At 54.0% G+C, this 12,106-nt stretch overlaps 3 protein-coding genes across 3 annotated transcripts in view; 2 read left to right on the top strand and 1 right to left on the bottom strand.

Annotated features, from left to right (window-relative positions):
- The window catches only part of LOC128278613 (hemicentin-2-like), a 102,163-nt gene that overhangs the window by 12,839 nt on the left and 77,218 nt on the right, over positions 1 to 12,106 (top strand). The gene's annotated exons all lie outside the window — the stretch shown is intronic.
- On the top strand, positions 490 to 1,594 carry LOC128267458 (mitotic checkpoint protein BUB3-like). Its single transcript, XM_053004290.1, has 2 exons — positions 490 to 684; positions 745 to 1,594. The coding sequence occupies exons 1-2, from the start codon at positions 490 to 492 to the stop codon at positions 1,531 to 1,533; spliced, it is 984 nt and encodes a 327-aa protein (XP_052860250.1). The 3' UTR covers positions 1,534 to 1,594.
- LOC128267457 (protein yellow-like) lies at positions 6,199 to 12,105 on the bottom strand. Its single transcript, XM_053004289.1, has 3 exons — positions 11,866 to 12,105; positions 7,540 to 8,368; positions 6,199 to 7,469 (listed from the first exon to the last, which is right to left on the bottom strand). Exons 2-3 carry the CDS (start codon positions 8,060 to 8,062, stop codon positions 6,403 to 6,405), a joined length of 1,590 nt encoding a protein of 529 aa, XP_052860249.1. The 5' UTR covers positions 8,063 to 8,368; positions 11,866 to 12,105; the 3' UTR covers positions 6,199 to 6,402.

Genomic DNA, 12,106 nt, shown 5'->3' with positions numbered 1-12,106 from the left:
ACGGTTAATGAGCTCTAACTTTGAACAACAACCATGGCAGGGAAAGAAGTCAATTCTTTGTCCATTTTATCTCTGGAGAAAGAAACACATATTCAGTAGCGGTAACGAATATCGCTTAATCTTTAGATTCTATCACTTTAGACTAATTTCAAAAGTAAACCCTTAGATCGGTTTGCGAATGAAAGTGGCATACCTACTTACACGTACAACTCCAACACTTTCGTGCGAAAGGAGGCTTGTAAACCTACCACCCCCCACCTACCAACCAATCCTTTTGTGCCAAATTTTTCTTTATTATTTGTGCTTAATGTTTGTGTCGCTATTTATACAAAATTAATATAAAGTTCATCAAAAGCCGGTGGCGCAGATACTAGAGCGCCCTCTGCACGGAACGATACGTACTAGGTTTTGACAGCTGTCCAACAAGCCGTTCGATCGCTTCGATTTGAAGAGCGCGTCCGCAGTAACCGTCGAAAGGTAAACATGAGAATGTCGCAGAAAGGCGAGGTACAAATTACGAACGCGCCGGTGGACGTGATATCGGCCGCCAAGTTTGCGCCATCCAGCAACCAGTTCCTGCTCGTTTCGTCGTGGGACACCAGCGTGCGGCTGTACGATGTGACCAGCAACACATTGCGCCACAAGTTCTTTCACTCTTCGCCCGTTTTGGACTGCTCGTTTCTGGTACGTCGCGTTGCTCCGGGAGCGTTGGTGCAGACCAGCTAACCCGGGACCTTTTTGCAGGACTCGGTCAAAACGGTAAGCGGCGGACTGGACAATGGCGTGAAGCTGTACGATCTGAACACACACATCGAGAGCAACCTCGGTTCGCACGATGCAGCGGTCAAGTGCGTGGAGTACTCGTCGATGGTGAACGGCATCCTGACCGGCAGCTGGGACCGCACGGTGAAGCTGTGGGACGCCCGGGAGCGGGAGTGTGTCGGGTCGTACGAGCAGAGCGGTGGCAAGGTGTACGCGATGAGCTGCATCGAGGAGAAGCTGGTGGTGGCCACCTCGGAGCGCAAGGTGTTGATCTGGGACCTGCGCCACATGGGCAACTACACCGAGCGGCGCGAGTCTTCGCTCAAGTACCAGACCCGCTCGGTGCGCTGCTTCCCGAACAGGGAGGGCTACGTGATGGGCTCGATCGAGGGCCGTGTGGCGGTCGAGTTCTTCGACGTCAGCCCGGAGGTGCAGGCGAAGAAGTACGCCTTCAAGTGCCACCGGGGCAAAGTGAACAATGTGGAACACATCTACCCGGTGAACGCGATCAGCTTCCACAACACGTACAACACCTTCGCGACCGGTGGTTCCGATGGCTACGTGAACATCTGGGACGGGTTCAACAAGAAGCGACTCTGCCAGTTCCATCTGTACGACACATCCATCTCTAGCCTGTGCTTCAGCAACGACGGAACCACCCTGGCCATCGCCTGCTCGTACATGGACGAAGCAGAGCAACCGCCGGAACCGTACCCGACGCCGACACTCTACGTGCGGTACGTGAACGAGCAGGAAACACGCCCCAAATAGGTGGAGCGGCCATTGGCGCCTAGTGTGGCCCATAGAGTAACAGTGATGCTTCTAATCTAAATGATACCTTTTTAATAGTCGTTAAGCTCTCCCGGTGCACCGTGATGCTACCGATTGCCCACAGTCCCCCGGAACGTAGCGCACCCGGAACGGGAGATTACATCCTACACCGGATTTGAATATAAAATCAACTCTTTCAAGAAGATACCGCAACAACTTTTGACTTTCGCTACGCCACATTACGTCCACCAACCGCACGGAAGTGAACGGTATCAGCATCGTAAGATTATCCGGAAGCTGTTGGGAAGACGGTGCCGGTCCTTAAACACGGCACGCCGTCCGGGTACGGCCAGTTCGTCTCTCTAGATTAAATGTGGCCAGTGTGGTCACGTGTGTGTGTGTGTGGGGCCCGTTAGCTGGGCTGGCAATTGACTGGCTGTGGCGAGGAAAATGCTTAAGAAACCTCACTCTACCGAGCGTCGGAGAAATTAGTCCGTCCCTCGGTCCGGTCGGTCGGCGAAGGCAAAACTTTGCCTCCGGTTACTTGGGCCATTTTTCCCTCCATTGCCTCCAGAGATCGAGATGCGGTGACCGGTGGCAGTTCTGGGAAGGAAACTGCATTCAATGTGTCTTCCTTCGACCGTATGTTGCGCTGACCACTTGTGTAATCTTGTGCCCGCCTGGTACCGCTTCAGGTTCGAAGTATTTCCCGTTCGCTGTACTCGATATGAGCCGTTCCCGGAAACCCATCCACCCCGGGAGTGTGGTAGCCTCTCTAACGAACCAAATCTGTCCAACTCGTTACGAAAGCTGTGTGAGCTAGCGAGAATTTACGCTCAATTTTATCCTTACTGGCCGACTGGCCCCGGCAAGATGTTTTACCAAGAAACCATCGCACACGGATCGTTCCGGTTAGGTGTCGTCCGGTATCCCCCCCTGGATGCGTCCGTTCGCTAGAATTCGCTTCCGGCGAAAAGTTTGCCCATAAAACTGTGTCCGATAAACGGCAAAGACAAGCAAAAGTCGTTTTTCGGGTAATGGCCGGCCCACTCTGGGTCGCCGGTGTCGTGGTGCGGCAAATATCGTGCTTCCGGATCGTCGTCGTGAGGCGCGCCGGCCAACACAGTCCAGAACCAGAATGACACGAGGAGGAGCGGGAGTTCAAAGCTAACGAACTTCGCCAAAGAATTGCAGCCACCAATCAGCGGCCACGTGGTGGCCGTGGCGAATAAAGATATGCCAAAGAGGAGAGCCAAATTGTAATACTAACCGCAATCAGGGATTGAATGCGAGCCGGCGGCGCGCACGGCACAACCGACCAGCCAGACACTCTGGCGGTTAGCGGGAAAACTTTTCCGCCTCCGACGCCCAACGGGGAAAGGACGGAAGCTCGTCGTAACCATTTCGATTCGTAGGGCTTTTTTCCCCGGGGAAGGCCTCACTCGGATGTCTTTGCGAAGAGATAACATTGCGTTCATGGGTTTCGAAAGATTCGCTTTGATCGAGTGAAAATTGAATTTTGGTTAAATGGACCGTGCCGTTAGGCGTTATGTTTATTTACCAACGCTCATTGTTGCTGACATTACGGACAATCGACGGAATTGGGACGTAATCGAAAGGATTATGATGGATTAGAGTATTCCTATTTAAAACCACCGCCCGCGTGTCCGATTTCTTTTCAACCGCCCCCCATAGTACGCGACCGAAACTAACTTCCTTTTTGATTACAGATGACATACTTTATGATCACGCCACCGTCCATTTGTATGCCATCTGGTGCCGCTATGCTATGTCCGTGTCGTGGCTGACCAAAAAAGCAATCCTTTCCACTTTGGCGATGAGATTCGTTTGTGGTGTGATAAGTTCATAAACCACACGCCACGCCAAAAACACACACAACCCGAAATGCTCATCCCGTAATGGAAAAGAATGGACCGATTTAAACCCGCTCGCTTCCGGTCCGGTGTGTGAAGTTCGCCTCCCCAGCAGCGGCCCGGTGCGGCGATTGAGATTCAGAGCAAAAAGGATTAGGGAGCACTCCGTGGCTCATAGTGGAGCTACGCCGGCCGAATAATCACGTCTCACGCGGAACAGCAGCATGTGGAGAGACCTTCGACGTATGACGGTGGAAGATGAAAGTGAATGTGAGGCAATATGTTGTTCCTAGCCGCTGTGGTACCGGAACACCGGACCACCGCACGGTCCGAGAGCACCGCACCGGAGTTTGATGTTATGGCCGCAAATTTGTCTACGTACGCCAAGGGAATCAAGGACGCCCGCACGCTCAAGGCACAATGGCGGACCGAGTTCGTGCTCTACGGTGGCCACGGTGCCGAAACGGGAAACTAAAAAAGTGCCCCGTTACACACTGTGGGCAGCGCGCAATCTTCGTTGATGACAATCGTTACTCGTTGGATATTTATGAGCGTCCGAGCGGAAGGCAGTGGCCGAACACGCTAGCGTAGTACCAACCGACGTGATCCGGTGCAGCTGGTGGCGGGTCCTAGCCTGGTCAGCACTGTTCGGGAGGCAGCCCCAAAATGGAGCTTGCGTCGGCCGTAACAGATCGTAAATAGTGTGCTTCATTACTTTCATCCTAGATCCTAGGCCTTACGCTGTTCGTTGATCCCGGGCCGGGCACGGTTACAAGTACAAAAATGTCATCAATTATGGATCCTCCATTTAGAGTGAGTGTCACGCAACGCAAGTGCACCGGAAGGTTTCGTCGCCCAGCGTCACGTTTTGTAATCGATTCATGGGCCGTTCCTGTTCCTGGGCTTGCGGCAGCCCTTAATATTTTATGCCGACGAGCGCGCCAACGATTCTAGCGCGCCCCTTGTCACTTTTCTCGGTTCCGTTTCGTTTGCCTATCTGGTACGGAAGATCTTGGTGGAAGTCCTTGCCCCAATGCAGCAACAGTGTGTAAGTAAAAAGTGTAAAAAGTTCACCGGGTGTTGACACAGAACCGCGGGTGACCTTATCGCGGCGGACTCCACCGAAAGTCCTGGGTGGGGGAGTTCCCCCAAAAATAAATACGGACGACAAGATGGCTTCCTTTTTTGTCTGTCATTTTTTAGGTCTTCTCCTTCCAGCCGTGGCCGTGGCCAGCCGGCCTCTTCTTTCCGGGTCTTATCTGCCGCTGGACACGACTACACGACGGAGGACGGAGACACTTTTTACGGAACTTTCTAAAGGCCCGTCGGTCGGAACTTTTGCAACTGCTGTCACCTGGTAAACGGTGCCGACCGGAAGTGTTTGCCCTGGGATGGGTTAAAATTGGGCGAACAGACACGTCGTTATCAGTCATCTGGGTGATACGGAGCGCACGGGGCACAAGAGCCCGCCACGTTACACACCTTATGCTTCCGAGAGATTATTTCTTTCCGCGCTCCATTGTTTACCGAGCGCGGTGTCCCGAACAGTGTCTTTCGTGTGGACCACGATAAGGGACCACGGATTTCTGCGGAGGTTTTTGGGGCTTCCAACGAAAACTTTTTCAAGTGGTCGGGTTTTCGTGGAATCGCAATGGAATCGCCAGAAACAATGAGATCTGAGACACGGCACACAAAAGCCCACTGGGGAGCAGGAGTGTTACAAAATCTAGCTTGATGCTGTAATTCGGATTCCACCGCCGCCGGTTTTGAAGCATTTGGTGCCCTAGTCGTAACGACGACGTTCACTATTTATGTCATCCAATTAGCGTAGGGAACACATTTCGTGATAAGTGTATCATCTTCGTCCAGGGCCGTGACGTGCCCCGTAATTAGATGCCTTTTGGGACCAAACCCGGGTAACTCGACTTCTTCCGCTGCATTATGCATCGAACTGAAGCGCACCGAAAAAAAACGTGACCGGGACTGCGAAAGTCATCCATTACGAATGCTCGGTTGTCTTCGCCTTCACCGGTGCGGGCCGTTACAAAGTCTGCATGAATTTTACATTGTACCCAGAAACGACCCCACCGGGAGGAAGGGCTCGTGCCAAAGACTGGGTTGAATAATTTCTTCACGGCGTGTAAAACTCACCCGCTAAAACGCTGGGCAGAAAAGGGAAGTCGGATAAGGGCCCCCGCGAGGCTCCAAAGCCGAGGCTTTTCCCGTCCCGGCCGGGAGTGGCGTCTGCCGATTTAATTCTTCACCGGTCGGCATCGTCTCCGGTGGAAGGAAATAAATTTTGCAGCTTGTGATGCAGCTTTCCTCGGCGCCGCTTACGAGTGTGATGATTTTCGTTTATTTTGCTTCGTCGCCGGCCCGGAAAGGACGCCGTTTCTTCCGTGCGTAGCTTAGTGTCGGTAATGACTGGTTGACGGGCGCGCACCGGGACGTAACAACGAGCGTCCTGAGGGGGTCACAAATCGCTGCTGCGAAGGCTGCTCGCACAGACAGATGGTGTGCAGACGAGCTACGGATTTCACGCTCCGGGTCAGAAAGGAAAACAAACCACGGGGCCGGTGTCGGAATTTGTTTGAATTCTCTTTAAGCCATCTCTTGCACGGGGCCGGTGTTTGCCGTCCCGATAAAAGCCTCAAAGATTAGCCCTATTGGGTGATTAATATTGTTGACAGGACGAATCCAACCGGAGCCGGAAAGAGACCTTGCGATGCGACCTGATATCGTCCCGTGGGCAGCACGCGTCAATGGGCGTCATCGTGTGTGATAGAAATAAATCAACTTTATTCAATCTGCGCTCTCTCTGTCCCTCCCTTTTTCTCTCGCACAAGGTTCCAAACATTAAAATCAACATGAAATCGAACGCGGCGCGATCGCGAGGGTCGCGCGTATTTACACTTAACCTCAAACTATGTACAATACTGATGCGGAACCGAATGAAATGTGTGCCGTGACGTCATCGATCTGTCAGCCGTCGGCCTTAAACCGCAAGGACGCCGAGCAGGAGCAGCGTCGGCAGGAGCAGCACGGACCGGACGGAGCCGGCACCGGATCGAGCACCAAAAACGCCGGCCGCGGCAAGCCGACTCGATGCCGGCGTCGTACCCTCGTACTGGAACCGGAGCCCGTTGTCGAACGGTTCGCCGGAGCTGGCTCCGTCCGCGTACAGGTACCGGGTGTCACTGTTGAACGGATTGTCCGGCGTCTCGACGTAGCTAAGGCCGGTCGTCTTCGCGCGCAGTATGCGGAAGTTCACCTCGAGCGGGTTGAGTCGGCCGGCGACGAAGTTGTGGAGCCGGTTGACCACCGCGTACAGGTAACCCTCGTGGTCGAAGCCCATACTGTCGACCCACTGGATGTAGGTGGCGTCCCGGGCCACGATCTGCTGGTTTTTCTCCGTGAACGGCCGGTACGTGTCCCACCGGGCGATCGCGTGCTCCCCGAGCAGCCCGTAGTACAGCACTCCCTGGTTGTCCATGATCATTCCGTCCGTCTGCGACTGCTTCCGCCCGTAATCGGTGACGGCCTCGAGAATGTCGCGTGCCGTCGCCCGCGCATTAAACTCCGGGTCGCGCAACAAGGACGCCGGCAGCGAGTAGATGTGGTAGCTGGAGAGTGGACTGTAGTACACGTTCCGCTCGTAGTTTTGGCTCCCGGCCAGCCCGGACCGTGGGTTCTCCGTTTCCGACTCTAGGCTCGGATTGTAGTACGGTCCGAGGGCAATGCTGTCGATGTGGATCGAAAAGTTCAACTCTGTCCCGTTCACAGCGAACCGGACCGCGTTCCGGGCGGCCCGCATCGAGTTGTTCTCGCGGACCTTCCATGAGCGTAGTAGGCGGCGCGAGAACACCACGATGCCTGGGTCGGCTCCACTGTTGTCGGTGATGTACGCGAACCCTCCGTACGCGTCATCGACGACGATCTTGTTCAGATAGTTGTTGCCGGCCGGTACGACCGACTCCGGGAACTGGTAGCGCAACAGGACGGTGCCGTTGCGCTTCAGGTCCAGCAGTAGCAGCTTCGGTGGGCACACCACGTGGTCCGCTCCTGTCAGGGCGAAACAGTCAATTAGTAAACGGGGGATCACCGACCCGGACTGGGCTGGAATTGGACTTACCGCGGGTCAGGGTTTCGGTGCGCCCCGAGTCCACCACCCACATGGTGCCCTGCTTGTCGATGGCGATCCCCTGGACGAACTGGAGGGCCGAGCAGTTACCCCGCTCGTTCATCTCCCACGACGGGTATGGGACGATCTCCGGATCGGTGCGCCCGTTGTTCTCCGGTCGCACCACATACCCCAGGGTGGCCGGAACACCGGGCAGCATCCGCGGCACGGTCAGGTAGAGCCGGTTCGTGTGTGGCTTACAGTCCGAGATCAGCACGTTCTTCGGGATGTACCGGCCACTGTACAGCGCGTACGACCGTTCGTCTTCGCCCGCGAACGCAAAGTCCAGCACGTTCCACTCGTACATCACCCGGAACTGGCGTTCTCCCGCCGCGGCCGGGGTCGCCGGGGTCGGTGGACTGAGGATATCCAGTTGCGGCCGGTGCAGCTCGTCAATACTCTGCTGGGCACCACTTCCCGCCAGACCCACCACCACCAGCAGGAACGTCAGCAACACCATCTTCTGGGAGGCCATTCTTCGGGGTGGGCAATTTCACTCAATTAGCCCGAACTCACTACTGCGGGTGCGGTCATAAATTGTGGCCCAAAACTCACGATCTCCCCCCCTCCGCACAACACTGTCCCGAGGTCCCTCCTCCCGAAGTCACCGCGGAGTCAGTCTCGGAGCACTTGTGAACGTCTGGCCACCTCACGCGAGCACCGATCGTGGACTGGGAGATTGGGACACGCCGAGATCGAGAGCCGCCGTCGACGACCATCAATTATCACTTCGCTCGCCACCCGCCTCTCCTCGCCTTCTGGGGGGAATCAAATGGGGGACCTACGGAGAGTGAAAAAAAAGGAGAAAATAAAACCCGGAGTGGCAGAAAACATGGTCCCCGATCCGAAGGTGTTAATTTAATTGGCAATAATTACGCGATCGCGCCTCACGAGCTGCTGACGCGCGATACCGATTTGAAGATGGCCAGCGCGCCGCAATAGAGGCAGAGCAAATGTTTTCCATCCGACAAATGTTTGTCCCAGTGACCGGCTGACCGACCACGGCCACGATCGACAGGTTTCACCGGACCGGAGGAGTAGCCTGGCGGGCATACCTTGAGCATGATGCTGATGTACGCTCCCCTTGGGAAGCCATCAAAGCAAACTTTATGCTGCCCACCGGACACCGGGAGAGTCTTGAAAAATTAATTAATTTAAGGTCCTGCGCATCCCGCGGACTCGGACGTAGCATATAATTACACATTCCGGTGTGGGGATCTCCGGCAGTTCCACGGTTGTAACTCACTTTGTTTTATTACTTCCGCAGTCTGGCCGGCCGGCCCGGAAAACCGAAACCAGGCCCCGCCCCGGGGCCGCTGGGTTGACCGGCAGCCCTAGAGAGGTTGCTCTCCCCCACCCCGCCGGATGGTTGCCGATTTTTTATCGGCCAATTATGCTAATTTCAACACTAGCCAATTGCGCGCACACAACTACCGCACGGGAGCTGCAATTGTTGTGTGGCGGAACTCGAGCCTCGTTGATGGGGTCAACCCGTGGGTGCCGTGTGGCGCCCGGTTCCCTGCATGATGAGGCGCCTCCACCGACTCACGACTTCATATAAATCGAGGAGCCCCCAAATGAGTTCCGTCGTTGCGAGTTCCTTGAAGAAGGAACTCAGGGGGCTGGGGTCCAAAAAAGAACCCGAAACTCGGTACGGCAGCAGAGGCGCCCCCAACGGGCGAAATGATAAACTGTTGTGCAACTTACTGAATAAATTTGAATAATTTAATTTGTGCCATTATTTGCATTCGCCTGCCGGGTGCATTCACCGCCGCCCGCTCCGCCGGGCCGGGTCATTTATCGGGCCGGTAAATCATTTAGCAACGTCACGGAACGCACACAACCGGGCGGCCGGTGGCACTTTATGTGACGCCCGACCCGCCCCAGCGAACGCCCGGTGTGTTCGGGGTTTCGTCATAAAATTTAATTAATTGTCGATGGTCGATATTTTATGGCCAAAGAATAATGATATCGCAACTACATGACGCGGCTGCCCGCGGGCCGCCATGTTTGTTCCGTTTCTCTCGACGTCTGTGGGTCTCGGGTCGTTGGATGAAGGTTTTTATCAAACAGTGGTCACTAAAAAGTGTTATTTTTAGCCCCTTTTTCGATCTAACGATAAAAAGTGACACCCAACAAACGGACGCCCACCCGAATGTGTGAGGCACGCCATGGTGCAGTGTGAATTGTAGCCTTTTTTGTAACGCAAAATTGGGATTTTTTTGTAATCCGAAACGGACTGGGCCGTATTTATAAATTGGTGCACGATTTTGCGCTCTAATTCGGTCACCTACACAACCGCAGCCGGTTCGGGTGATCCGACGCAGAACAGGGACATTCTTTTCGTAACTTTTTCTGACCAACATCGGGCCAAGTGATAATTCAATAGCAATACAAACACAGTTTAGAATGGCAATAAAGGCAACGTCTCGCGAGACACGTCTCAGATACACTCAAATTAGTGTCAAAAAGTTTAAGGAAGGGTTTAAAGTTTAAGAAATACCTCAAAAGCTATCGGCCGTGGAGTAATAATATTTGGAAACACCAAAGACCGTTCGAAGACCGTTCAAGAATTCTTACGAAACGATCCCTCGATCTCGAGTTAGATTTCTGAGAAATCAGTTATCAACGAAGCAACAATTCGCCAAACCATTTCTGCGGTTAGTTTCAAGTTTTGGTGCTCAAACCATTCATCATATTATTCGGTTGGTTTGACATCTCTTAGGGGCACTTAGGATAAATATAACTTTGAGTAGTTACGATTACGATTGAGTAGTGAGATATTCGAAATAAGCGGCTTCGTATGGATATCGAGGGGATTATGTAATTGACACCGTACTTAATTAGCTTGCTTTGGCTGAGCTCTCAATTGTTGAACCATGCTCCAAGACCCCTAAAGTGGGCTGCCATTTGGTGTGACAAGCATTGCAGCGGCAAAGCGAGCGCAAATGAAATCATAACACAAGTACAGCTGTTATGACACCCACACAAGCATGCACACACACACACACACACACACATCATTGATGTCCGAGATGGGAATTAATTATGAAATTAACTCCTGGGGTCAGCATCGCAGCATCGACTGGACTTCTGGAGATAGTGCCCGATAGGCATATCTTCCCGCAAACACCTTATTATTATCACTGCAAAGTCAAGGGCCTCTCCAGTTATGGATGGCGACGACGTCACGGAACACACAATGCATCCTGCGCCGGAGTCCAGGAGTGTCGCGGCGGGCAATTATTTGCTCAAGTTCTGCCGTCTGTCAATCGTCCAAAACACTTGGACCGCGCGCCATCAACAATAATCACCGAAGCGAACGCGTGTCACGACGCTGTGATGTCAGGTCGGTCGGGTCCATGATTCACAGGCGGCCACATTCGCGTGTGTTGTCGCAATCATCGCAAGTTGCGGCAGATGCGGTTTGGCGAGCAGATAATCGCAAAATGGTGCCGGTTGGGCTAATTGATTGATCCTCATCCCGGGCGCTCGTAATCAATAGTCCGCCGTCGGTGCTGAGACACGCCCCGGAGCCGGCGCGGGCCAGATAGGTACTCATTTACGCAAGCAATTAATTTACACTTCGATTACACCGACTCGATCCCCGGAGCTGGCGACTTAATTCCGCGCGCGAGCTCCGTGCATGCTAATCGTGGGAACCGATCCACCTCCGGGATCGTGGGGACCGGGCTGACTCAGCCCAGGCCGATTACTCTAGAGTGCCCGTCGCCCGTTGTTTGTTTTCCATTTACATCTCGGGGGCTTTCTAGAAACAAACGTCAATCGTCACCACATGCGCACCACTGACTGGCCCTCTCAGGGCTTTTTTCTGGCAACTTTTGGCTGGTGAAAAGCGCCGAGGTCACCTCGGCGGGCCGGAAACCGAACCGACAAACAGTGGCCTGTCTTATCCCCCTAAGATGTTGTTGTGACCGTCAATGGCCCCGGTTGTTGGTTAGCACTTTTTGAAGAAGCGCAGGCGACCAATCGTAAATAACCCTGCCAAGGGGGCCGCCAAGTACGGAGAGGAGCTCTTGCCCGACAAACACTTCACACACACGTACGAACGCACTTTGGGACGGCAAAGGGCCGCACGGCGGAATGCGTGAGATTAGAAGACAATTTTCACCTCGGCCTCGGCTAATCTCGACTTACGCAAGGTTCCGCTCGATGCGCGATCACGCCTCCCCCGACCGACACACTGGCGCACTCCGATTTTCACCAACAGAAATAATAATAATAACTCTATGAGGACGACCCGCCGCCGACACTAACCTTCGAGAGCGTCGAGCGTTTTATCTACTTCACGCACCAATTGCCCTGGTGCCCCTGGTGCGGGGTGCGGTTCCGCGTAGAGTCACTTCCACTTCACTTCCGGTGCACCGGTCAACAACAAGCGTTCACCCAGACCGACTGTCTCTGAGGTCGAACCGGTACGTGAGACCTTCTTCTTCTTCAATGCCCGTGTCACGCACTCTCGTCACACGCCGACTGACTGGTTGTGTTGCCGCAAGAT

The sequence above is a fragment of the Anopheles cruzii genome, chromosome 2 (genome assembly GCF_943734635.1).
Source record: "Anopheles cruzii chromosome 2, idAnoCruzAS_RS32_06, whole genome shotgun sequence".
NCBI classification, from domain to species: Eukaryota; Metazoa; Arthropoda; class Insecta; order Diptera; family Culicidae; genus Anopheles; species Anopheles cruzii.
This window is presented reverse-complemented; position numbering and strand designations above follow the sequence as displayed.

Coding starts and splice junctions, on each gene's coding strand:
- LOC128267458 (XM_053004290.1), top strand. CDS start 490: ATGTCGCAGAAAGGCGAGGTACAAATTACGAACGCGCCGGTGGACGTG. Junction 685..744: donor TTTTGGACTGCTCGTTTCTG/GTACGTCGCGTT, acceptor ACCTTTTTGCAG/GACTCGGTCAAAACGGTAAG.
- LOC128267457 (XM_053004289.1), bottom strand. CDS start 8,062: ATGGCCTCCCAGAAGATGGTGTTGCTGACGTTCCTGCTGGTGGTGGTG. Junction 7,470..7,539: donor CACCGAAACCCTGACCCGCG/GTAAGTCCAATT, acceptor TCGCCCTGACAG/GAGCGGACCACGTGGTGTGC.